This window comes from Notolabrus celidotus, chromosome 1 (assembly GCF_009762535.1).
Source record: "Notolabrus celidotus isolate fNotCel1 chromosome 1, fNotCel1.pri, whole genome shotgun sequence".
Taxonomy (NCBI): Eukaryota; Metazoa; Chordata; class Actinopteri; order Labriformes; family Labridae; genus Notolabrus; species Notolabrus celidotus.
Window position 1 is genome coordinate 32,703,569 of NC_048272.1, and position 27,106 is coordinate 32,730,674.

Genomic DNA, 27,106 nt, shown 5'->3' on the forward strand with positions numbered 1-27,106 from the left:
ACTGTCTGCGGGTTTGAGTGTGGGTTTAATCTGAGCTTCTTCTCTCTGTTGCAATATGGATCTATCACAAAGCTCAATATGACCGAAATTAGAAGCAATGTGACTAATTCATTAAAATGCATCAGCTAGTTAGTTCACTATTGCTCAACTACTTCTACTGATGTAGAAGACAGCAACTTTAAGGGTGCATGTCGCCACCTACTGTACTCTTTCGATTATCAACGGTCTCCTCAGGATAACTTTGAAAATCCCAACACGAGGGGACCAAAATGATTGAACTTAATGCATCCATCCAGTTTCAGTCTTTAAACAATTCAGGTTTAGTCAAGTATCTAGTCTATATCCAAACAAAAAATTAATCAATACTGATTATACAATCCATTCCAGGTATGTTTCATCAGATCTAAAGGTTTATGCAGTCCATTTTGAATCTAATGGGTGGTTTCTTTGTTTGCCTGAAGCAATTTGGAGGGAAAAAGGGAGACTGAGGCCTACAGGGAGGACTATGGCATCCAACGTTCTCAACGCTGCCATAGCCAGACTCCAGACTTGACCACCAGAGTGCCCTCTTCCTGATCTCCTGGGACTTCAACCATTTATTTTTTTCTACATAGCTTATTATTGTAAAAAATGGACAAATAAAGTATTTCTGATTCTGATTCTGATTTATATGATTGGTGGGTGTGGTCCATGCAGGCAGGAGTGACAGGCAGCAATATTTTGCTGTAAGGGATGACAGACTTGTGATTTAACATTGATATTGAAAAATAGTAATAACTTTATTGATGTTATTTATTTCAAGGGGGCAGAGGTGAAATCAACACTCTACCATGCAGTGGAGGGAAAATCTGCAGATAAGCGTTAATGTGATGCTCGGCTATTTGAGCTAAATTTGATGGAGCTGAAGGAATGACTGCAGAAACAAAATGTTCTATACACAGGATTTGAATCGTTCTGTGCTAATGTACTAATGCAACACAAATTGCATCACACTGACCACAGTACATTTGCACTTATTTAATTTCCAACTTTGTACTTTAAGTTAAGCAAATCACACAACAGTATTAAACACTCTCTTCATTCATGTATCTGTCAAGGAATAAGATCCTTTGAAATGGTGCATAAACTTCTATCTTCTTAAAGGCAGCGGTACTGTGTTTCATTTGTGGATTTCCTCACAGCTAATGTCTGAGACTTTATAATAACATAAAGATCTATCCAGCCGCTGTCACCAGAGTTCGTAATTAAACCACAGGATGGCAGCACTGTGATGCTGTTTACTCAGGATGGCTGAAACAACCAAGCCTTCAGCTTCTCTTTGCAGACTACATGCAGTTCATTCTGCTGTGTGTTCATCAGTCCTGTATCCTGTCATTCACACATGAACCTTTGTATCATTGTGAGCTGACCTGTAACAACACTGAAGGGTAGCTATGTGTCTGTATGCAGCATGTTCAGCCTAAACAGCAGTGTGGTGTACAAAAGTTCAAATAGAATAAAAGTAAGTACCCAGTACTTTAGAACCTTTTTCCACCCATGATTTATTTTAATGGTGTTTCATTTGGACCGAAATAGAAGAAAAACACAGCAAGTGAATAATTCGTCTTTGTGTTCAGATATTCTGATCTAAAGTACAAACTGTCTGTCTGTCTGTCTGTCTGTCTGTCTGTCTGTCTGTCTGTCTGTCTGTCTGTCTGTCTTCTTCCCTCTCACAACTGGTTGGTTGTTTGTTTACGGCCTGTCGTCCTGGTGAGCCTCTCACAGTCGCCGATTGGCTTTGATCCTTTTGAATAATTTGGAACACATTCCACTGCAACAAAAGATAGACCACAGTCTGCCAAACAAGCACACCTGGTGCATCTCTAAATATGACGCCGAGCTTTTTTACAGGTGCATTTCAATACATTGAAATATTTGAAAAAGTAATTTTTCTTTGAATATAATTAAAAAAGGGTAAACTTCCAGATGTTCTTTTGATTTTTTCACGTGAAACAAAATATTGAATGTCTTTTTTCTTGTCCATTTTGATGATTTTGGTTTATAGCACATAACAATTTGAAATTTGGTATCTGAAATGATTTGAATATTTCAGTTAAAGAAAGTATTTAAAATGCAGAAATGTCCAACTTCTCTTTTCTTTCTCTCTCTCAATTCAATTCAAATCATGGAGCTTTATTGGTATGGATGTTCAATGACAATGTGGCCAAAGCATTTGCAAACATAAATGACATTAAAACAGCAGTTAATATCGAAGCTTATTAAAGATGAAATGATACATTTAATATAATCAAATATTTAAACATAGAATCAAAACAATAGGATGATAATAATAATGTTAAATAATTAGAGAATAAAAATCTCTCTCTCTCTCTCTCTCTCTCTCTCTCTCTCTCTCTCTCTCTCTCTCTCTCTCTCTCTCTCTCTCTCTCTCTCTCACTCTCACTCTCTGTGTTTTTTACTATCACCTTTCACTTTTTGCTTTTGATTTTTCCATCCTGCTCCTCTCCACTTTTAGCTCAAATGTCACCGGCCAGAAGAGACTGAAAAGGTTAAATTAAACTGAAGGACTGAAAGAAAATGTCAAGATAGGAGAGGCTGACATTTATTGAATGTTGAAACACAAGAGGACGGTGAAAAGAAAACTTTTGACAGACTGTTTCACATCTATGTTAAAATACAAGAATTTGAAAAGATTCTGAATCAAGTGACGTCACAATTACAGCCTCTTTCACAGATGAATGCTGACATTTTCAGGACATTAAAGTTTTGAAATCTTACACAATAGCTTTTCACACATGTCTCACACATGCTCTGAAAACATTCAGCAGTGATTTAATTCAGGTGCTGAAGATACATTTTTGTATAAAGGTATTTCACACTTAGGGGTTTACTGTTCAGCTGCTTGTTTTAGGAACAACACTGCATTTCTCGTTATTTTTGCATGATTTAAAAAAGTTACAATCCTGTTTCTAAACTTGCTGGAACAAAAGTGTTATATAATGCGGTTAAGGACCTCTGTGCTGTTCTTTCAATCTGCAGAGTGCATTTTGGAAATCTCTGCTGCTCAGCATTAGCAACTTTGAATCCTGTACTCATTGTTCTGTAACAGCTCACCTCTCAAAATGTTTGTTTGATTTCTGTAAAAACTCTTATTTGTTTTGGGTCTGTTGTAATAGGAAAACTGTAATCTGCTGGCAGACAGACTGAGAGCGTCTGGAGCCTAATCCAGATTAGAAAGTTTAAACCTGTCTCAGACTGCTGAGAGGACAATACACAAGGCTTCCTGTGATACAAACACAAACACACACACACACACACACACACACACACACACACACACACACACACACACACACACACACACACACACACACACACACACACACACACACACACACAAACACACACACACTCACGCACGCATGCACACATTGTGGATGGAAGAACTGATGATAAAATGAGGCCTGAGACAGATTGTCAACAAAATAAAGAGTTATTATTACAAATGTGAGGGGAAAGGGAAGAGGGGAAGGACTTCAACCAAGGTTGTCTTCAACATTGTCCCACAATTAATGAAAGGCTTTACTTCGGTCCTGCAGGTGAAGCAGAGAGAGAGCAGTGAGCCTTTTCTTTTTCCCTTTTTGTTGATTTAGCAGGTCTGTTTCTCTAGTGAAGGTGGAACAGCGAAAGACAGTATGAGCCTTCACACTTCCTGAGTCCCACATTGTGCTTTTCTTGGTCCCTGTGAAGATGGAGTGGCTGAAGATCTTCTTACAAGCTGCTGGTGGATTTCAGCAATACAACTGTGTGACCCTGCTGCATGAGCTTCTTCTGCAAACTGCAGAATCCACCATGAGCAGAGCACTTTGCAGCATTTGCAGCAAGTTAAAGTGGCAAGGACACACTTCCTTTGACAGGCAGAAACATTGAGCAGAACCAGACTCATGTTAGACAGACATCTGCTGAGACTGTGTTGGAAAGAGGGATAGAGGGGGATGAAGAGAGAGAGATGATAGTGTCGAGATGGATAGTAGTTATTGCAGTAGGTACATTAATGACAGTGCCCTAGTACTGAATAATGCTAGTAACCTCCAGCTGCCCTATTCAGGATAATCATGTATTTATTTCACGTCAATTCATCAATTTCTAGTCATTGCATCGTATCAAATTGTATCATTCTAAATGAACCAATATTGTACTTGTATCATATCACTAACCATGTATCGTGACTGAATGCTTAAACATTAAACAGCATGTAAGAATTGACAATAATGACATTTTCTAGTTTTACCCATGTCCCATCTGTTACAATGGAGGAGGCGGGCTTTAAGACCTATACTGAAGCCAGCTACCAGAGGGAGCTCTATGAAGGATGGCTTCCCCTTGGGTGTTCTGTCCATTTATACAGTCACACATAGACACACACATGACATTACACATGCATGTACCGACTCCCAAGAACAAGCAACAATCCTCAAGGATAAGGTCTGATACTGTACACGCGCACACTCAGCAGAAAATAGCTCTGAGCCACAGGAAGAACGCTGCATCCTGAAGATAACATCAAGGTGGACAATGAGATTCTTTGTGTCGCTGCAGGAAATGCTGCTGCAGCATCCAAGTAGGACACTGTGTAATGTTTACATGAGATAATATAGGACAGTTTTCTTAACAGTGTATTTTCAGGAAATAATTTTTTGAGCATTTAAAGACTGCACAGAAATATGTCACATTCTTACACTCTCTAAACACTATCTGGTTTGGCTATTTGATTCTTCTGTTATTGAACACCTAAACATAGACGTCTGAGGGAATAATACTCATAGAATACTGTCTGTCGTTGTAAAATGTATGCTCTTAACTATTTGAATTAGCATCATTTAAAGAAGAATGTCAGGTTTTAATGCACATGCAAACTGTCTAATCCCCCCATTCACAGCAGCTTAAACTCCACAAACACCTTGTTTGTAACTTTCTCATGTGAAAGAATCTTGACCTGCTAAAACTGAACTCCTGCTTAACAGGCTGCTCATCTGTAGACCGGTGGTGCACTGAGGAACACAGGAAGCAACAGAGAGACGTGTGTCAGGTTACACAGCCAAGGAAATGCTGCAGGTGTCCACACTGGGTTTATGGCCTGTAGTGACCTTTATCAGGTTCATAGCTCCCAAACAACTCAGTCTGTGAGGTAACTCAGGTTTAAATCTTGTTCCAATGCAATAAATCCCTCTGTCTTAAAAGTTGTGGGAACACTGAATGATAAATCAGCACCTTGTATGTGACAGTAAACACAGCAGGAGGGACAACAATGGCTGAAAATTTCAAAGACAAGCTGATTGACCAAGTCTGCAGTTATCCACATCTGGATGATGCATCATAGTCACTGCAGAGCAACAATTATGCTGGAAAAAATAATTGGTGACAGATACGTTCAGTTTCATTAGTCGATGTGGAAACCTGCAGAACCAAATGGAAATAAGCTGGAGCACGTCGAAAAACACTAGAAAAACTCAGCGGGGGCTGTGTCGATGGGGTTTCTGTCCACTATTCATCAATCAACTGAGCTGGTTTAAGAATTTCTCACTCTGAGACCCAGAAGTAACATAACAGTAACTCTCTGGCTGTTTTCAAAACCGCCTACTATACTAGCAGTACATACAGATTTGGCCAAAATTCAGTATGTAGTATGTGAACAAAAGCAAAATCAGCAGTATACCCGGATGTCTACTAATTCAGTAAAATTTCACAGTATGCATCGGACCAGTCTCCCTCACGTACTGTCTCCCACAATGCACAGCACTAAAGTTCTGTTTCTTCTATTTTTACCATATGACGGGGGGCACTCGGTTTTTAGGTGCTGTGAAAATTATTAAATTCCATATAAACACTTCTTAACTTTTTAAATCATAAGTGAATGCTAAAGAAGCAGTTTTGCTGTGAGCTTGGCCGTTGTTTACTTCCACATTCCAAAACCGGAAAATCAGTGACGTCTGGCCCAGCATGCTGCAACACAGATCGAACAGAACAGTCATACTACAGACTAAATTCAAACGCAGTATGTAGTAGGCAGTACCTACTGACTACTACATTAGTAGGTAGTATGTAGCAGGCTGTTTCGAAAACAGCCTCTGACTTTGGCCCTCTAGAGGTATCCTCCAGTAAGACGCATAGTGCAATGTAAAGTATATTTACAATTACACTCATGACACGTCACAAGGTTAAACAGCTTACCACTGGTCATAATCAGCCATGGATGACCTACAATAAGTAATCTTCCGAGCACAAAGAGAACATGCCAAAAAATCCTCAGGTGTACTCTGACTTTGTGGAGTTCCTCTCTGTCACAGTTAGAGGGGTCAAGTCTGAAACATGAGAAGGGCAGCTTGTGTTACCTCATCTGCCCTACAAACCAGAACCTGCAGACACACACAGAGAAGACTTTTTAATGCTTTGTGTGTCCCTGTTAACTCAAGTGTATCAATAACTGTCTCTGTCCATCAGTTAAAGGGCCACGTGGCATTTTCAAATACAGCCTCAAACTAAGGCGTACTTAACCTAATTGATGATGTACAGAAATTGATTGACAGTATGAGAAGTAACTGATGAAGAAGATGATCAGTCACTGATTGAATGTATGTCATCTGCTCTGTTAAGATAATCGCTTCTTTAATCTTAATCCAAACCCTAACCCTAACCCAAATCCAAATCCTTACACTAACCCGAATTCAAACCCTAACCCAAACCCTAATCTTAATCCTAAACCTAATCCAAACCCTAGCCCTTATCCAAACCCTAATCATAAACCAAATCATAACACTAACCCTCATTCATACCCTAATCATAACCCTAACCCTAATCATAACAATACCACTAACCCTAATCCAAACCCTAACCTTAATCCTAATCCAAACCCTAACCCTAATTGAAACCCTACCCCAAACCCAAATAATAACCCTAACCCTAATCCAAACCCTAACCCTAATCCAAACACTAACCCCTCACCGTAATGCAAACACTCACCATAATCATAACACTAAATCTAGTCATAACCCTAATCCAAACCCTTATCCTAATTCAAATTCAAACCCTTATCATAACCCTAGTCCAAACACTGACCCTTATCATAACCCTAACCATGGTTAGGAATGCACAGAAAAAAATGCATGCTAAAGAATGAAGACATTGTAATGTGTGGAAATAACAACACTTACCTTTGAGATGAAGAGTAATCTGCTTCTACCATTAGTGCATCAAAAAGTGAACTCCATCGTACTGTATGCAGATTGTTGCAATAATGTCTGTACGGTGTTACAGTTTCAGGGATGGCGTGGCTTGTGGTTGAAGTGTGTGGCCCATTTTTTCAATGGAACTTGACTCTGTGGCATTTAAGAATGTAAGGATGGTGTTTTCATCCAAAACTTAAAAAAACAATTGTTGTCCTGTTTAGGAAGAAAAAAGTTGGTTTAACAAACTCCTGATGTTAAAATGTTCCTCTTTAGCATTAAATCCTGATTAGGGTATGTTCAGCAGCTCTATAATTTATATCTCAAACTGGTATTGTACTGGTGATTTATTTACTTATTTTAAACCATGGACTCTAAACAAGACTGTAAGGAGTTAATGAAATAAATCTTTGGTTTGGTTTCTAATGTTCTGAAGCCTCAGTTTTGGTTTTTAGGACTTCACCATATTGAAATTGTGGTACCAGAAGTGGCCGTATTAAGACCAAAAAGCAGAGCTGGAGAAAGGAACGAGGTGTGCAAGCTACAGGTTATCAGCTAATGCTAGCACTTGCTTGGTTAACATTGTGACTTTATTTGAGTTGCTTGCTATCTTAACTTTCTTGTAAAAATGAAGCGCTACCTCCTCCTTGCCACAAGGTATTCTTGATACATTGTGTATTTAACTGTAAACTGGGCCACAACTAACGAAATGAATATCAGGCTGTGTTGAAGAAGACTGAAAACTAGCGAAAGAGAGAACATAGTTGTGGAGAAATGTTTACCAAAGTCAAGTAAAGTACAGTCATTTAAAAGAGTTGTCCCCTGCTGGTGTTGAAAGGAAGACAGGTTTTAAAGTTTGAGGCCCTTCAACACTAGCTTCACTTTATAAAACAAGACGCTACATCCCCTCTTACATCCAGAACATTATTAAGGTGAACCAAAGAGTATAACTGTGGGCTGGGCAAGTAAACAATGAGCCAAAACTTGTTATAATCCATGTAAAGCTGCAGATCTGGCAGACAATTATGTCTGTTCAACACAACCAGAGACACCTCTCAAATGTGCACAGCTTTTATATCGTCTTTGATACACTGCTATTATAGAAATATATATTAAGCTACTTGATGCCACCATGCAATAATGATCTCAGAATATGTTTTTCCCAGAATCAACTCCTAAAATAAGTCAGTGTTCTGTTCTTCAGCTTAGTTAAATCAACCGGTCGTCACACCCAGCTTCGAACAAAACAAACTCCTGAATGTGAGCTGGAATGCAGCACATGCAGCAGAGACAAATAAAACTAGGCTGCTTCTACCTTGTAAACAACAAGGAGCCAACCTTTAAACCTGTAACCTCGACTACCCAACAAAAATAACAAGGCATCCTGTAACCAGGTCTACATGTCAAGTGTGCCCAGCAAACCAGTAACCAGGTACTCACATGTGGCGTGTTGGTTTAGGGTTAAAATGTTTTGGAGGACTGTGTTCTTAGGGAGGTCGTAATGTTGTGCAGAAACACTGTGAAGTTTTGTCCTTAGATCAGGCTGATTTAATAGTTTTATAATTATGGTGCTGATTAAGTAAATGTTAGATTTAAATTTATCAGACATTATAAATGCAAAGCACAGTGGAAAAACAAACATACAGTTACTGGTGATGACCAACTTTGACCAGTTTGTCTTTGTTTCTGTGCACAAAGACACTTTCTATTCCAGGATTAGTGCCATCAATAATGGATTTCCGGCGTTTTGTGACATCATTGTACAGTTTGGGGACTTCTGGGGCACCTTTATCTGTCCTTGGTGTGTTTTCATTTGTCACATTGTTCTTGCGTTGGCCGTGACCCAGCCCCTGGCCCAGGCTTCCTCACAGGAAGACATACTGTACAGTAGCTCAGAAGGGAAAGGGGATCTGTGGAGCGTTAGTGCCTGACACACAGATCTACACACAGCCAGCAAACATCCTGGCTTCACTGACCTGTTACTCATTCATAATTCATGAGAAAAGTAGTCCTGTTATCTGAGAGATGCTGAAAAATGTTTGTTTTTAAGTGCTGACAGAGAAAGAAGTCTGTGACCTATTACTGTAAATTATCATATGACTGTCCAACAGATTTCTATTCTTCATACTACAGACTATAATATTCTATGGTCAATTCTGCATGGTGTTGAGCTGGCAGCAACAAATATTAGAGTTTTATCTTTCAGGCTAACATAAAACCCTGAAATAACTTACTTTTACTAAACCTTCTCCAAGTACATGCCTTGAAAACATAAAACAGCCACATAAATAATGTAGCCTCAAAGAATGTATAGCTGGGCAACCTGTTGTGTGACGTTGTACTTGGACACATGAGCACAGCACATTACTGTTAGCTATGAATGTACAGTTTACCTACTGTATCTTAAAATATTGAAAAAAAGTACTTTTTTCTTATCATTTAAATTTATTTTAATAGTTACTTTTTTCTTTCTTTATTATAATAATTTATTTTTTATTTCATTTTAAATTGTTTAATTGCAATATGTATATTTTTTCATTTTAATTAATTCTATTTTTATTTTTATTTTTTATTTAATTTTTATTTACTACATTTTAATTAAATTCAATATTCTTTCTTTTCATATATAACGTGTTGTCTCTTACAATCTGATCTGTTTGTGTAACACCTGTCTAGATTATACCTGATAACTTCGATTGATTACTGGTCTCTAACACCACTTTATTTCATGTTTTGTTTAATGTCCAGCACTTGTATGGACTTTACACTCTTGCAAATAAAATGGAGAAAAAACTAAACCAGAAAATATTGAACATTAATTCTAGGAAGTGATATGAATGCTAACATCACTCATTGTCTTTCTGCAGATGACAAGCTGTCGGAATTGAAATTAAGAAGCTTGTCCCCGTTTCCCTCATGATGTTTCTCCTACATAAGATATTTTATAAAATAATGTGAAGCTAAACTGTTCACTCGGTTAAAAGTGACACATTTCCAAACTGTACAGGTATTATATTACAGGATTAACTTGAAAATCTGACCTGTGTGTTCAGATTTTTCATTTTCTGATCAACGACAAACAACAGCATGTTCACACTTTTTAACTTTTACATTTTTTTAATAAATCCTTTTTTACAAATCAGGACCTACTTTAACAGAAAGTTCACATTCTCCAGTAAAACTCAGTAAAAATAAAAAAAATAAAACCCAAATTCCTGACAGTTCATGTTTTATGTACAAAATAATGTACACCACGCAGACAAACGTGAGGCATGATCAGTCAACACCTGCACATTGTCCAGCTGATTGCTGTTTACAAAATAACATCAAGAACAAAAAAAAAACGTACAAACAAGAAACGAGCAGTCAACAAAACACAGATAAACACATTTATCAAATAACTGATCACAATGTCAATCCTTATTGCTTCTGTGATCTGTTTTCCTGGTCTTGTTTGGAGAGCCCTGTGGTGCTGTTCAAAACTGCAGCACATAAAAGCACGTATTCAACATAAATCATATCAGGTAAGTAAAACAATCCGTTTTAACTGTGTCTAATTTGTTTTAATGTTCTGTACAAATGTACATATTCAAAAAAAGACATCATATTTAAAAAATCTACAATATGAGGAAGCAGCACTCCTCTGTATTGAACAACCTCTAATGTAATAAAGGAACACATCTGAAGTGTGTGTACACCCTGAAGCTCTTAAGTGTTGTTTCATTAGCGTGTAGTTCAGCATCAAGGAAGTCATCACACTGTTTCAGCTGTTATCTAGACGGAGCTGTGTTCCCTGCAGTTACAGCAGGTTTCAAACAGGCACCTTAGTTAGCACTCACCTGATGTCATTGGAGATATTATGTTTGTTTAAAATGTGAATGTAAACCTTAAGGCAGGATGTTCAAGGCACATGTTATATACACTATGATACAGGAGTGTTACAAAATAACTGATAAAGTGAAAAGACAGAAACAGGTGCAAATATTTTCTTCACGTCCTGGGCTGCATTTAGTCCCTGTGACAGATTTTTAACACAACAAAGTAAAAATCAGAAATCAAACTGATTAGAATAAAGTCTCAATAAAATTCATTCAACCTTTTGGATTTGGTTTACCTTTAGTTTTTTACTCGCTCAGTCGTAATAACCAAAGATGCATTCATGTTTAAAGTTATGGATTACTTTACAAGCTGTAAAAGACTTCCTGCATCACAAAAGACCTTTACCTTCTCATAACATTGCCTCTGATAATCATGTAGGTGTAATATCAGTGTATGTCACTACACAAGCTAACCTTTGAAACTAGAGTGCAGCTCGTCTATACACGTTTCATTCAAGCTCTTTCCAAACAAGGTCACATAAGACTACTGTTAAACCACTAACAGCCACATCTATGCTTGTACTCATCAGTAGACTTGACTTTATGAGTCTTTTGAACTTTGGCTTAGAGTTGTAAAAATACACGTTTAATTCAAGCTGAAGCCTTTGGTGTTAAAAACCGGAGCCAACACAGAAGTGCAGTCCCTCCAGTGTCCACTTGAGGCTGGCTCAGAGACTGCATATAAAGATGGACGCCATGACTGTGAAGCCAAAAGACTCAGTGCTCCCCCTGGTGGCTGGCTGTAGTATAGGTCATAACCCTACCACCTCCATTCGAACAGATGGAACATGGGCCAAACTATAAAATTGATATATAAGCCAAATAAATGTTTCTCAAACATGGTTCAGGCATTATAGTTAGATCTTATCATCAAGTGTTTGTTCTTCTGAGAAGTTTGGTTTCAATTAGTTATTTGATCTTATACAGGTGATTGATTGACAGCTCTGTCGATAAATGCAGCGTTCTGTACCGGATTAGAGGGGTAGAGGAAGAACGGAGAGAGAAAGCATAATGAACACTAACACAGGAGTCTCTTAACTTTCTGTAGCCTAAGTGTTTGCCTCAGATCAACACAGGAATCTATCCTGATTTGGCATGCACCCATCCGAGGGAGTCAGTACCATGGCTACACTAGCCAGGAAGCTTGTGTGCATGCCTTGGCTACACCAGCACAAAATGTCAGCACCTGTGGAGGCTCTTTTGGCTTCACTCCGCACAATGGGTGGAAATTAAGGTTTTCAATTTTATATACAGTCAATGGGCTGGCTCCAAAAGCCAAATATAACCTGCTTGTTAGCTCACACATGAAAACGCCCATTTTCACAGCAGAATTAAACATGTTTTCAGCTTGGTACAAAAAACTGTTTTGGTCTCACAAGCTTATTTCTTTATTCCTGAAAACAGTATGAGGGCCATTCTTACTATATTGAGGCTAACAGTTATGAATTATCAGATAGAATTAGGGGCTGATTTGGCAGACTAGCTGTTTGCCAGGCGGCAAGGCTATGTCCCAAACTCCACCTCCAACGAAAGATATTAGGATTCTGCATTTGGAATATGGCGAGCGCCGTCTTTGAGCTCTTCGGAAACCAGTGAGTGACGCCTCTGAGACTTTGTCCATGTTTTAAACAGTCCATGGTCTGATGTTAAGGTTGGAAGTTCACAAAAGTCACAGTAGAAAAATGTTTATAATTTCAGAAAACCTAGATCAAACAAGCTCATTTTGCAGCCTAGACCCTTCCTCAAGACTTTGCAGGAAAGTAAAAATTTGTTTTTCTTTTTTTGGACACAGAGCTATGGTTCAACAAACAATCTGCATAATCTAGCCCTTTATGTGTGGTTCACCTGATTCAGAATCAGAGATCAAACCATGTTATTTCATTTTTGTTGAGTTCAAAAATGGGTGATTCTCAAAGATCAGTTTCAGTAATTTAAGAAAGTTCAGTTGTTTCATGTAAACTTCACAAAGCGTCACAGTCCTGCTGCAGGTGTAAACCCTCCAACATGATGAAGTAGAAAAGTTTCATGAGTAACAGAGGACACTCTTCTCAAGGAGCCTCTGAGCCAACGTGGCTGCAATCACCTGATTTTCCCCCAAGAAGAAGAGGAAGAACAGACCTTTTTATCAAACTCTCTTTCCATGGAGACGTTTCATTGACTCTAACAACGTAAGACACAATGGGGGGAGGAAGGTTCAAGCTCAGTTGGGGGTCTTGAGCTCAAAGCGGCTGTACACCTGCTTGGTCTTCATCTTGTTGTATTGGTTCACCAGGTCCAGCTTGCTGTGTCCCAGTGTCATTCTTTTCTGGTCCTGTCGGTTCATTAATGTGACCGGTGAGGGTGGGGGTGGGGGGCTCTGCTGGCTCTCCGGCTCTGCCTGAGAGAGCTCCGGGCCCGCCCAAGTAGTGCCGTGAGGGGATGGTGACCTTCTGAAGTTATGGGCGTCTTTGTTGGGGGTGGGCAGGAAGAAGTCTGAGAGTTTGTTGAGGAACTGGTTTGGGGGGGGCCTCTGTTTGGGGTTGAGTTTACTGTCATTGAGCTGGGAGGGGGTTTGGGGTTTGGGGTTCATGTTTGAGGTGGGGGCTCCAGGGACATACCCTGGGTTGTGGAACATGCCAGGTTTGTGATCATACAAGCCCATTGCCTGGAACTTGGAGGAGGTGCCACCGATATTTGAGCGCATGACATCTGAAGGGTTGGGCTTGTTCCACTCCAGGCCCATTTGATGACCGTAGGGGGGCGGGGGTCGATCCAACGCAGTGCTGTGATTGGTTACTCCATTAGCAGAACCTCGTGATCCTGAGCTGATGTGACTCTGAGGTGTGGGGGTCTGCCCTCCTCGGTCTCCGCTCCCTCCTCTCCTCTCAGGGCTGAGGTGTGGGTTGTTGTTAGGCTCCTTCTTGTCGTGACTCTGGGTGACCTTGTAAACCGGGTTCGATGCCATCCCGGGCGCAGCTTTTACACTCGACACGCTATTGCTCGATTGGCTGCTGGAGTTTTCTGAGCACCCTCTGTCCCTCTGCCTGCTGGAGGAGGGGAGACAACAGAGGTAAGAGTAAGACATCATTTAAACTCAAGACCAAGTCTAATTATTTATATAACACTTTGAATGTTGATAATCTGTGATCTTTACCACACAAGATTTACAACAAAACAAACACGGGGAGATTTCCTCAGTTAGAATAACTTCACATGTGACAGAAATACATGGAGAGATGGTTCAAGGTGGATGAGGCTAATCACCAGGGTACTTAAGTCTGTGTAAACGTACTTATTCTTCTACTTCTAAAACTAGATGGCCATTTCCACCTTTAGACACGGATTCTGTTTTCTATGTATTCAGAGTATTTAAGATTATTATTGGACCATATTCGGAGTGTATTTTACAGTGTTCAATTCAGCTGTGTGACTTCCTATGTTTTAGTTTTATTTGACTAACAAATAGCTTTTTGCAACATTTCTTAAAAAGGTTTTATTTTGGGGCACCATTGGCCTAGCTGTTAAGGCCTGTGCCCCACATACAGGTTTATAGTTGAACTGTCATGACTCTTCAATCACTAAATACCAGACACCATTAGTGAAACATGTTATCCTTTAAAAAAGTCTCACTTGTTAGGACTATAGCAAAAAATGACTCTGGATATCATCATCGTTGTTAGCCTTTCATTCTTCAACATGTATCTGGGAACCACCTTTTCACCAAGAAACAAACAACTCAAGAAAATAAGTCAATAAGCCAATTATGTACTTATTATTGGACTGATTGTATAAACATTTATATAGAAGTTAATCAAAGCAGCTATGTCTAAGAGTGAAATTATGTTTAACTGGCCGTACCTATCAGAGAGTAAATCCAGCCCCATGACGGGGCCCATCCCCATGCCTGTACCGGGGGCCATCATGGCTTGGTATGACGGGTAATAAGGCATCCCCTCCTCCTCTGCGTTGAAGAAGCAGTCGATGATTTGAGAGTCGGCGTACAGACAGCGGAACTCCCGGTCAAAGCTGTCGGCAATGCGTCCTGAGAAATGCATCACCATGTTGCTGTGCACCTGAGACGACAGCCAGGTAAAACTAGAGAGGAGACAGAGGGGGAGAGGAAGAGGAGTGTGAATCCAGTGAGTCATACTAACAACCAGTGAGATCTGCATGTACTGATCAGCCGGCAGGGCAGGGAAATGAGACTGACTGAGCTTCTTTTGCTCCTTATATTGCTGTAGATCAGAAATTTGTCTATTTTATATGATTGTCATGCTCTGGTTTTGTTTTTCAAAATAAAATCGGAAGAAAGAAGAATCATTTCCTTTTCTAATTCCATTTTATTTAATTTTTAAATTAAAACATGTGAAGCACCAGTCCCTCATGGGTTTACAAGTACAAGAAGCAAGTTACAGGGTTCCCACTCTTTTCCAGAGATCATTTTCCAGGACATTTCCAGGACATTTCCAGGACATTTTCATTGATGATCAAGCTGGTATGACAGTCTAAATTTAGTTCCTAATTTAGTTCCTAAATAGTCTAATATGTTCCTCTCAATGGAAGTCTACATTGAAAGACATGTAGTCTAGGAGTCTAGGAGTTTCTGTGCAGTTGTGTTGCTCTTTTTGTTCCGTTTGTTTTCACTATCGAGAGTTTGCACTCCTACTAGCTAGAGCAGGGGTTCTCAAACTTTTTGGAGCCAGGGACCCCTTACAGGTGAGAACATTATCCAAGGACCCCCTCATAATTGTAACACAGATTAAGCACATTAGTGATGTGTCATGTTCAAAAGCTGCGGCTCTGAGAGTCGATGCTTTATAGTGAATCAGAAGACCCGGCTCGCATCGAGAGAGAGACGGCTCACAGTTTTTTCCTGTCGCTGCTTAGCTCTCACAGTGCTCAGCCTCAGCTCTGCTCACAGCAGAACTTTGTGTTGATTGGTCAGCTTGGCAGCCATGCGGCCAATCGTATGTGAGGATATAGGATACAGGTGATGGAGGGGAGGCTGTGTATCCTGGCTTCATCTCTTCCTTCAGAGAGTCTTCTTGAAGACAAATACTCACTGAGCGGAGAAATAAGATCAGCCCATCCAAGTTGAGGCATCGGATTTTTCTCAATGCCAACCTGAGAACATTAATAATGTTTGCTTGAGTTTGGTTCTGGTTCTGTTTGCTTGAGTTCGGTTCTGGTTCTGGTTCTGGTTCCGGTTCGGTTCTGATTCAGTTCTGGTTCGGTTCTTGTTTCGGTTCTTGTTTGGTTCGGTTCTGGTTCGGTTCTGGTTCGGTTCTGGTTCGGTTCTGGCATGGTTCTGGTTCGGTTCGGTGCGGTTCTGGTTCGGTTCGGGTTCAGTTCTGGTTAAGTTCTGGTTCAGTTCTGGTTTGATTCTGGTTCGGTTCGGTTCTTGTTTGGTTCGGTTCTGGTTCGGTTCTGGTTCGGTTCTGGTTCAGTTCTGGTTCGGTTCTGGCATGGTTCTGGTTCGGTTCGGTGCGGTTCTGGTTCGGTTCGGTTCTGGTTCGGGTTCAGTTCTGGTTAAGTTCTGGTTCAGTTCTGGTTCGATTCTGGTTCGGTTCTTGTACGGTTCTGGCACAGTTCCGGTTCGGTTCGGTTCTGGTTCGGTTCTGGTTTAGTTCTGGAACGTTCTGGTTTGGTTCTGGCTGAGTTTGGTTCGGTTCTGGTTTGGTTCTGGCACGGTTCGGTTCTTGTTTGGTTCGGTTCTGGTTCGGTTCTGGTTCGGTTCTGGTTCAGTTCTGGTTCGGTTCTGGCATGGTTCTGGTTCGGTTCGGTGCGGTTCTGGTTCGGTTCAGTTCTGGTTCGGGTTCAGTTCTGGTTAAGTTCTGGTTCAGTTCTGGTTCGATTCTGGTTCGGTTCTTGTACGGTTCTGGCACAGTTCCGGTTCGGTTCGGTTCTGGTTCGGTTCTGGTTTAGTTCTGGAACGTTCTGGTTTGGTTCTGGCTGAGTTTGGTTCGGTTCTGGTTTGGTTCTGGCACGGTTCTGGTTCGGTTTGCTTCGGTTCTGGTTCAGTTCTGGTACGTTCTGGCTCGGGTCTGGTTCGGTTCTGCTTGTGTTTGCCTGAGTTTGGTTCTGGTTCTGTTTGCTTGAGTTCGGTTCTAGTTCTGGTTCGGTTCTGGTTCGGTTCTTTTACGGTTTTGGCACGGTTCTGGTTGGGTTCGGGGCGGTTCTGGTTTGGTTCGGTTCTGGTTCGGGTTCAGTTCTGGTTCAGTTCTGGTTCGATTCTGGTTCGATTCTTGTGCGGTTCTGGCACAGTTCTGGTTCGGTTCGGTTCTGGTTCGGTTCTAGTTTAGTTCTGGAACGTTCTGGTTTGGTTCTGGCTGAGTTTGGTTCGGTTCTGGTTTGGTTCTGGCACGGTTCTGTTCGCTTCGGTTCTGGTTCAGTTCTGGTACGTTCTGGCTCGGGTCTGGTTCGGTTCTGGTTGTGTTTGCTTGAGTTTGGTTCTGGTTCTGTTTGCATGAGTTTGGTTCTGGTTCTGTTGACTTAAGTTTAGTTCTGGTTCTAACCCTAACCCTAATCCGAACCCTAACCCGAACCCTAACCCTAATCCTAACCCTAACCCTAATCTGAACCCTAACCCTAATCTGAACCCTAATCTGAACCCTAACCCTAATCTGAACCCTAACCCTAACCCTAACCCTAAACCTAATCTGAACCCTAACCCTAATCTGAACCCTAACCCTAATCCTAACCCCAACCCCAACCCTAATCCGAAACCCTAACCCTAATCTGAACCCTAACCCTAACCCTAATTTCAACCCTAACCCTAGTCCTAACCCTAACCCTAACCCCAACCCCAACCCTAGTCCGAACCCTAACCCTAATCCTAACCCTAATCCTAACCCTAATCCTAACCCTAATCTGAACCCTAACCCTAATCTTAACCCTAACCCTAATCCTAACCCTAATCTGAACCCTAACCCTAACCCTAATCTTAACCCTAACCCTAATCTTAACCCTAATCTGAACCCTAACCCTAATCCTAACCCTAACCCTAACCTGAACCCTAACCCTAACCCTAATCTTAACCCTAACCCCAATCTGAACCCTAACCCTAATCTGAACACTAACCCTAATCTGAACCCTAACCCTAACCCTAATCTGAACCCTAACCCCAATCCTATCCCTAATCCCAACCCTAACCCTAACCCTAATCACAACCCTAACCCTATCCCTAATAATAATCACAACCCTAACCCTAATCCTAACCCTAATCACAACCCTAACCCTAATCCGAACCCTAACCCTAATCCTAACCCTAACCCTAACCCTAATCTTAACCCTAACCCTAATCTTAACCCTAACCCTAATCTGAACCCTAACCCTAATCCTAACCCTAACCCTAATCTGAACCATAACCCTAACCCTAATCTTAACCCTAACCCTAATCTGAACCTTAACCCTAATCACAACCCTAACCCTAATCCGAACCCTAACCCTAATCCTAACCCTAACCCTAACCCTAATCTTAACCCTAACCCTAATCTTAACCCTAACCCTAATCTGAACCCTAACCCTAATCCTAACCCTAACCCTAACCCTAATCTGAACCCTAACCCTAACCCTAATCTTAACCCTAACCCTAATCTTAACCCTAACCCTAATCTGAACCCTAACCCTAATCCTAACCCTAATCCTAACCCTCATCTGAACCCTATCCCTAACCCTAATCTTAACCCTAACCCTAATCTTAACCCTAACCCTAATCCTAACCCTAACCCTAATCTGAACCCTAACCCTAACCCTAATCTTAACCCTAACCCTAATCTTAACCCTAACCCTAATCTGAACCCTAACCCTAATCCTAACCCTAACCCTAACCCTAATCTGAACCCTAACCCTAACCCTAATCTTAACCCTAACCCTAATCTGAACCTTAACCCTAATCTGAACCCTAACCCTAATCCTAACCCTAATCTGAACCCTAACCCTAACCCTAATCTTAACCCTAACCCTAATCTTAACCCTAACCCTAATCTGAACCCTAACCCTAATCCTAACCCTAACCCTAATCTGAACCCTAACCCTAACCCTAATCTTAACCCTAACCCTAATCTGAACCTTAACCCTAATCTGAACCCTAACCCTAATCACAACCCTAACCCTAATCTGAACCCTAACCTTAACCCTAATCTGAACCCTAACCCTAATCTGAACCCTAACCCTAACCCTAATCTGAACCCTAACCCTAATCTGAACCCTAACCCTAACCTGAACCCTAACCCTAACCCTAATCTGAACCCTAACCCTAACCCTAATCACAACCCTATCCCTAATCACAACCCTAACCCTAATCCTAACCCTAACCCTAATCACAACCCTAACCCTATCCCTAACCCTAATCCTAACCCTAATCATAATCACAGCCCTAACCCTAATCCTAACCCTAAACCTAATTACAACCCTAACCCTAGGATCAGGGTGAGAATGGTTTTGTAACAGAAATGCACAAAATTGGGCAATTATGAGGCTGCTCATAAAAACACAATACGTTAAAGGGTTTTCAACACAAACAATTAGTTTTTTCAAAGTTAAGGTAAAATATACGGCAACAAAAGATCCTAAATTAAGAGCTGTTCGGGAGTGGAAAGAGCCGGCTCTTCTTTGGGAGCTGAGTTAAAAGAGATGGTTCTCTGAAAAGAGCCGAAGTTCCCATCACTAAAGCACATGCTTACTACCATTTGCACTCTTAGTTGCCCTTGGAACTATTTGTATTGTAAAACGTATCAATGTAAATACTTCAGACCTGTACCATAGTGATAAACAGATAACACTTCAATTTGAATCAAGTAGATACCACTTGTATACTTTAAAACAGAGGGTCAATTCATTATGTGGACTCAACATGACATCATTTATACTTTTCAAGTAATTGATCTTAAACACTTTCAGAAAATTAACAGTAGCAAGACTCACATATCCCTTCGAGCCACCAAATGGTATCATAACAATGGTGTATATGCTGTTTTGTAATGACACAGCACAATTTTATAATTTATTAGAAATGTATTCAAATTATTTCACGGACCCCCACGCTATGGTTCACGGACCCCCAGGGGTCCCAGGACCCCACTTTGAGAACAACTGAGCTAGAGTACGGTAATTGAGCTCAGCCTGCAGAGAAAGTTGTGAGGCACAGACCCCCAAGCTCTCTGCCCGACTCCACTGGTCACACTTTAACTTAAATATAAGACTCTTTGAATCAATAGAGCACTCTACAAGGTTCATGTACCATAAAACATAAACAATATACCCCCGTTTTCTGTGAATGCATGATTATGAAGTGAAGGAGAAAAGATGTGAAAAAAGTTGCGCAATGTCGCTGTCTTTTCCAGCACAGCATGCACTCAACTTTCAATGAATGGGGATGTGTTTTGTTAATCGGGTCAGGTCGCACGCAGCCATGTTGGAATAATTTTCCAGGACTATATGTGCTTTTCCAGGACATTTGACTTTTTCTCCCATTTTCCAGGTGTTTTCCAGTACTGGAAAACTGGTCAACTGTTTTCCAGGTTTTCCAGGTTTTCCAGGACGCGTGGGAACCCTGAAGTTAGCCAAACATTTCATTGAATGTCTCCTAACCATCTGCAAAAATGTTCCCCAAATAAAACACAATATGAGGCTTTTATTATTATAAGGCAAGAGGACAGCTGCATAAATCCAGGTCATTTCACTGAAAACGTCCTCCTTTAGCTGTAACTGGCCTTAGATTTTAGTACATATGAGCAATAAAGTTAAATAGAATTAAGTATTAAAGCTCCTGTGAGGAACTTCTGGTTTTGGTTGATTTTGGCGACCCCTGTGGACAAAATGAAACCTCTTATGTCTAGTCTGATTTTTTCCTGTACATGCCAAATTACTATTTTTGATGAAATCTCATCCTGCTTTTTTTCCATGTTGAAATGCATCACTCAGTGTGAATATTGAGAGGCGTCCAAGTGCAGACCTTCACAGCCAGGACCCTACCTATGCAGACCTCCTCAGAGATGCACCTCCGCAGTCAGGTCTGGTAGTGGTATAATTTGTTGTAGTGATTACGGCTGGAGACAAGGGTAGGTGGCTATTCTTAAGTATCCAAAACACGAAAAATAAGTCTTTATGTTCCAAACTTAAATTTTTTCAGTTCTCACAGTTTCAATTATTTTATACTTTGATCAAACAACTTGATGTGACCCCAGTAGGATGTATTTTTTTTTGTTTAAAATAGTAGAATGTGAATGTTAGCTTCACTGGGGAGGTCTGCAGAGGTAGGGGCCTGACTGGGGAGGTCTGCAGCTAGACTGTCTTGTGAATATTTGCTTTTGAAAGAGTAAAAAAACTGTTCTCTTCAGTGTGCTGTCAATCATTTGGTCTGACACCTACCCCCCCCCCCCCCCCCCCCCCCCCCCCCCCCCCCCTGGAGCAGTTTCAGCCATTATAATTTACAACATAACATTTTCAGTTGTGTTTCTGAAAATCCTGTTTGCTTTTAGTTCATTTAAGAGCACCACCACCTCATTTAAGTCTGTTTCACAACCAGGTAAGAACTCCTCACTGTGACTTTAAGCTGAACTTTTGAAACTACTTCTAATGAAGAAAATCAAAAGAAGTGAGTATTATTCAAACCCTGAGCATTGAGAATAAAAGCTAATCTGATTATTATGTTGTGAAAGCCTCACACCGCCTCCACGCACGTGTTAATCAGGAACACTGAATATGAAACAGGATGAGGACAGTGCACAGCTCTGAATTTTGTATCCTCTGTGTACTTAACATAAAGAATGGTTCATACGTGTAGCAACTTTTTTTAAGTGCATACAAGACCACACTGGACAAACTCCTCACTCATGTCATCAGTATGTTTGAGAGAATGATGTCCCTCCAACTCCAGCTGATAAACTGCAGCTCAGCCTCAACACCTCTCTGGAGAAAGATGCCTCCCTGCAGTGACTCATCAGATCATCAGACAGCAGCAGAGACAACCAAAAGTACAAATGTATGGATTATTTCAAGCTCAGTCTCAAACAGAATAACATGCTGTCTCTACCAAACATGACAAATCAATTCTGCTACTCAAAGCCTCCTTTGATGAAGCACAACTTCTAACAGTCCATCCATTATCTTGACCACTGGAGCCTTTCCCAGCTGACTTTGGGCGGAAGGCAGGATACACCCTGGACAGGTCACCAACCTATCACGGACCTTCTAACAGTCAGTTAAAGAAATCAGCACAAACACAGATCATTTACTAAAGAACAACTCAGTTTGTCTCATCCTGAATCCGCCCACTACTCACTTTATCAGGGATTCGACACTTCAGGAAAATAGCTGCAAAATATCCCATCATGCATTGCAGTGTAAAGGGAAAACAGGGAAATCATCTCCCTCTATCCCTCTCTCCAAAACGGTCTCAGCAGATGTGTGTCTAACATGAGTCTGATCCTGCTTGAGGTTTCTGCCTGTTTGTCCTTGCCACTGTAACTTGCTATATGCTGCAAAGTGCTCTGCTCTTGGTGGATTAAGATGAGATCCATGTCCTGAGTCCTGTCTGTAAGATGGGACTGGATCTGATCCGGTCTTGATGTTGGGTCTTTGTTAATAGTAGAACATAGAGTACGGTCTAGACCAGGGGTCTCATTTATAAAAGAGTGTGTAGAATCCCTACTAAAAGAGTACATACTCCGAAAACCCGGAAATGGCGTGCCACAAAAAGAATTCTGATTTATAAAACTGTTTGCACGCAAACTTTACGCAATGTTCCGTTTAGAAATCACAAACCACCTGGAGATATGCCCACGTAGTTCAAGCCTCGTATTCCGCCCTTTTCACGCCCACATTCAACCATATACGGTCAATGCAAAGCACGTTATGAATGAAGATGCAGACAAATGAGCAGGAAGATCAAAGGTTCTCACGGTGAGTCACAGCAACAACAGAGAGGAAGACGGAGAGAATAATGTCTCTGACACACAAACCGTGATCCTCGTGAATGAAGCGGAGGTCAGAGAGCACGCATTGTTTGTTTCTTACAGCAGGAGGGACACAAAAGAAATACAAATAAAAATAAAAATGTCGAGTGACTCCACGTCGCTGCAGCGCGTATCCGTCAGCAGTGCCAGAGCATCCATCATTCATCATTCCGCACGGTCTCACTGCAGTGTTTCATGTTTACAGGACACACACTTTTATTTCACATTACAGAGAGCTCACGTCCTTCAGAGATCTCCTCTCTGATATTATCTGACAGAAGTTTGATCCATGGATATAAGTTTTAATGCGTTGGTTTCATCACGGGCAGCTTGGCCTGCGCTCTGACTGATTATAATGATATGTAAGATAATAACTGTGAGAACCGGTCATGGCTTTACTCCAAACTTTTCTCATTAACACAGTAAACACATGCAGGAGAGGAAGATGTGATCAGTGTATGAGGCAGACGTCACTGTGTCTCTGTATTCCGAGTGCGTCGTACAGCGGTCTTTATTTAAAGTATAACTACACTCAATGACTCTGCACAGCGTTAGAAACATTGAAACATGACTGCCACTTTGCTCGGCAGCTTATTTACGTCTTCTGATGTTACTTTGGTTCTACCTCCCGACGAAAACGTTAGGATACGGCCCGTGTGTTTCCTCTACCCTTGGAGAAACTGGAGAAATGTGACGGTGAGACAAAGCTGATTAAATATTTGATGAACTTTAAGACAAGCTTTTATCTTTTAATGACAGCTTATTGGAAACGACTCACCACAGACACAGACAAATAGAATATGTAGATTTTAGTGATGATGGTGATGCGGGTTTGTTAATGTTGTCATTCAATGAATGAAATGTGTAAAAGGCATCAAAATATAATCTGACTTCAGTTCCCCCTCTCACCAACTGCGTCGCCAATTTCCCCCTGCCTCTAAAATGTACGTACGCCTGGGTCAGAGTTTGCTTACCGGTAGTCACATTTTCACGTCAAGTTTGTTTTTTATAAATCACAAACTTAGCGTGAAAACTGGCGTACGCCAATATCAGGGCCCCGTTTTGTGCGTAAGCAACCTTTATAAATGAGACCCCTGTTCTGTTTGAAAAGAGTCTTCAGATATTTCCTGTTGATTATGACAAACAGGAACCTAAAGTCAGTCTAAAGTCCACTTAAAAACCAATATAGAAACCCCCATTGTTATTGATTACTTATCTCCTGCTGGTGTTGAGCTGCATGTTTAAAATGTGTGACAGCAACAATGTCATAAATCAAGCATTCTGCGAGATGGCCAGTAGTGTCCAAGCTTACTACAAAGTCTACGATATCAAACTAACAGAGTAGAGGATAAGTTTACGATTCAGGACCCACCTAGAGTCAGTGATTAGAGCTGCATTTCCAGCTCTTCATAGCAACAGTGTGCTGTTGGGAAATAACAGACTGTTTCTATGTAATGTTGCCATGATATCACATATAACATATGAAGATGTTACATTTTAAGTGTACATTACACCTCTACACATATATTACCAACTATTGAACTTGCAGTTTGACACCCCAGAGTGAATTACAAAGAGTGATATAATGGAGCATGCATTCATTCATTTTAATAATGATGATAGTATCCGTAATTACACAAACATAAATAATATGAAGTCAGAGAGGCTCCAGAGAACAAAGAGTGATGTGATCATTATGTTAAAATGTTTACACTGAGTGTTAAAGTGTTGATCAGGTTCACTGAGTGCTCTGTAACTCTCCACTCTGAACACTCTGTAAACAGGGAGGAATAATCTTTACTATGTGGGAAGCATCTCCTCTAAAGTGTGCAGGTGGTCACAGCTGACAAATCTTCTCACTCTTCTGATTGGGAGGATTGCGTAGTAAATTTATGAAACACACACACATGGCACACACACATGGCTGTCTGTGTGTAAATGATCTCCCCACACCTCCAGCTGATAAAACTGCAGATCAGCCTCTAATACTTCCTGGACAAAAATGAATCACTGCAGTGAGTCACCAGATTATCAGCCAGCAGCAGACATTGGGAATATCAATGCCCAGGAGAAAATGATGCCTGATCAGAGGACACAGACAAAGTGTTTGGCGATCAGTTTGGGTCAGTGAAGGTTGTTGTTGAGGCAGGTGGAGCCACGCCATATCACTTGAATGATAGAGTCAAAGTCATCATGGGAAATTAATTTTGCACATTGCCTTTACAGAGCGGCCAGATTAGATCAGAATGCATTAACTAGTTAAACTAAACCGACTCTTTAAATGTACATATAAAGCTTTTAATACAGGGCTCTATCTTCCTATGATTATATATATATATTAAATGTGTACTCTGCAAGTCAAATGCATGTTAGGAGCTTTTAGGAAGAAAGTAAGCGCTGGTGTGAGAGCCTGGACTACAGAAGTTGTTCAATATGATATATGACTGTAGAAAATGTACAGATGCAAACCACTGAAGTTAATGTTTTTGGTTGAAGTTTGTTAAAATGAGCTAGCTTGACCTCATCTTCAGCAATTGATACCTCATGCAACACTTCAAACAAGCCAAACTGTCCCTTTAATAGAATCAGACATTGCAGACATGTATTTTGGGATGAGTTTGCAGCATTTGCAGCAGTATGTTTCAAAAAAGCGTCTCCCCTCAGCAGGTGTTTGGAGCTTTAAAGCCCTCAGTTTTATCACCTGCTTTCATTTGCACACATTATAAAGAACATTATTATAATCCTCCATGTTTATGAAATAATCTGTTAATAGCTCTGCAGGGACGATACCACCTGCTGCGTGAAAACAAATGAGGTCATTAAAAAGTGTGCGGTGTTTTCTGAACCTTAATCATCTGAAGCCATTTAAGGCGTGCTGAGCTGCATGCTGAAACAGTGAGCAGGTTTTACAGCAGTCTAATAAAACTGAGAGGAACCTGCAGGACAGCTTTCCTTCATGATAAATCACTCAGTGCTCAGATATGTTTGACACATTTCAGCTCCAGTGAAATCCCCGGTATGTCCTGAGGAGGACCAGATCAGAGCAAGCCTCCTCCAATGTAAATCAAACTGTTTGTTTCTGTCCTGATGACACCCAGCTGGCAAGAAGGTGATTTTTTTATTCTCAGTTCTATCTTCACTTTACAAGCTGTCTTATAAAACTTTATCTCAGAGTCAGATTTTTCCACAGAACTGTTTGAAACCTTACCACACAGCATTAGAATAACATGTGCTTCATGTATGAAATCATCAGAGGCCATGTGCTGGTACCTGTTGCATGACTCCGAACTTGACTGAAGGCAACTCACCTAATAAACAACACTGTGGATTGTTGATCCATTCAGCAAAAACTAAAAACATGTTATGATAAAACAGCAGGGAGCAAATTCATATGAATTTGGGATTTATAAATACTTGAATGATTAAAAAAATACTATCATTTATTTGAAAGCAGGTGTGTTTGATGGGACATGTTTTTACTCTGAACAGAAATAAAGCATCTCTGTCTTTTGATCCACATTTGCTCATGTGAGCACAAAGGCACCAATGTGGCATCTATTTGTCTACATGCATGATACACATGTAATTGAGTGGTGATAAAATGCAACGGAAAACAGTGTTTGGTTTTGCTGTCACCATAAAGGTTGTGCATTAATAACAACGCTTCCTCAGATTTGCCAAATGCCTGAGTAGAGTCATCTCAGTGTGCTGCGGTCCTTTTGTCATTTTCCATATTTACGTTCCTGCAACCGGCTGACTCCGGACTATATAAGTTGTCCGTGCATGGAGAGCCCCGTTTACAGTTAAAATCTTGACACTATTCATGAACTATCTGCAAATCAGTACCAGCCTCTGGTAATGCAGGCCTACTCTGCTGTTGAAACTTAAAAAGACAGGCACTCCCAGGTATCACCGCGTACAGCAGCATCTCTAACAGGTTTTTATATTGACTGATGTTTGTTTGCAGATAGTGTAGGATGGAGGGAGAGGTGTGCTGAGACGATTAGACAACACTGAATTTGTTAGAGGAGCTTGGTACTTCTCCGTGCCTCGCCCTTCATTCCTCAGT

At 40.8% G+C, this 27,106-nt stretch overlaps 1 protein-coding gene across 3 annotated transcripts in view; it reads right to left on the reverse strand.

Moving 5' to 3' along the window:
• Positions 1–10,320: 10,320 nt before the first annotated feature.
• Positions 10,321–27,106, reverse strand: part of fam83c (family with sequence similarity 83 member C) — a 30,835-nt gene continuing 14,049 nt past the window's right edge. For 2 of the 3 annotated variants that reach the window (XM_034692738.1, XM_034692661.1), the window contains exons 5-6: positions 14,939–15,175; positions 10,321–14,127 (exon numbers count right to left, since the gene is read on the reverse strand). In XM_034692738.1, the coding sequence (XP_034548629.1) occupies positions 13,302–14,127; positions 14,939–15,175 (1,063 nt within the window). In that variant the 3' untranslated portion in view covers positions 10,321–13,301. The remainder of the gene's footprint in view (positions 14,128–14,938; positions 15,176–27,106) is intronic. The other variant, XM_034692820.1, reaches the window with a different exon arrangement.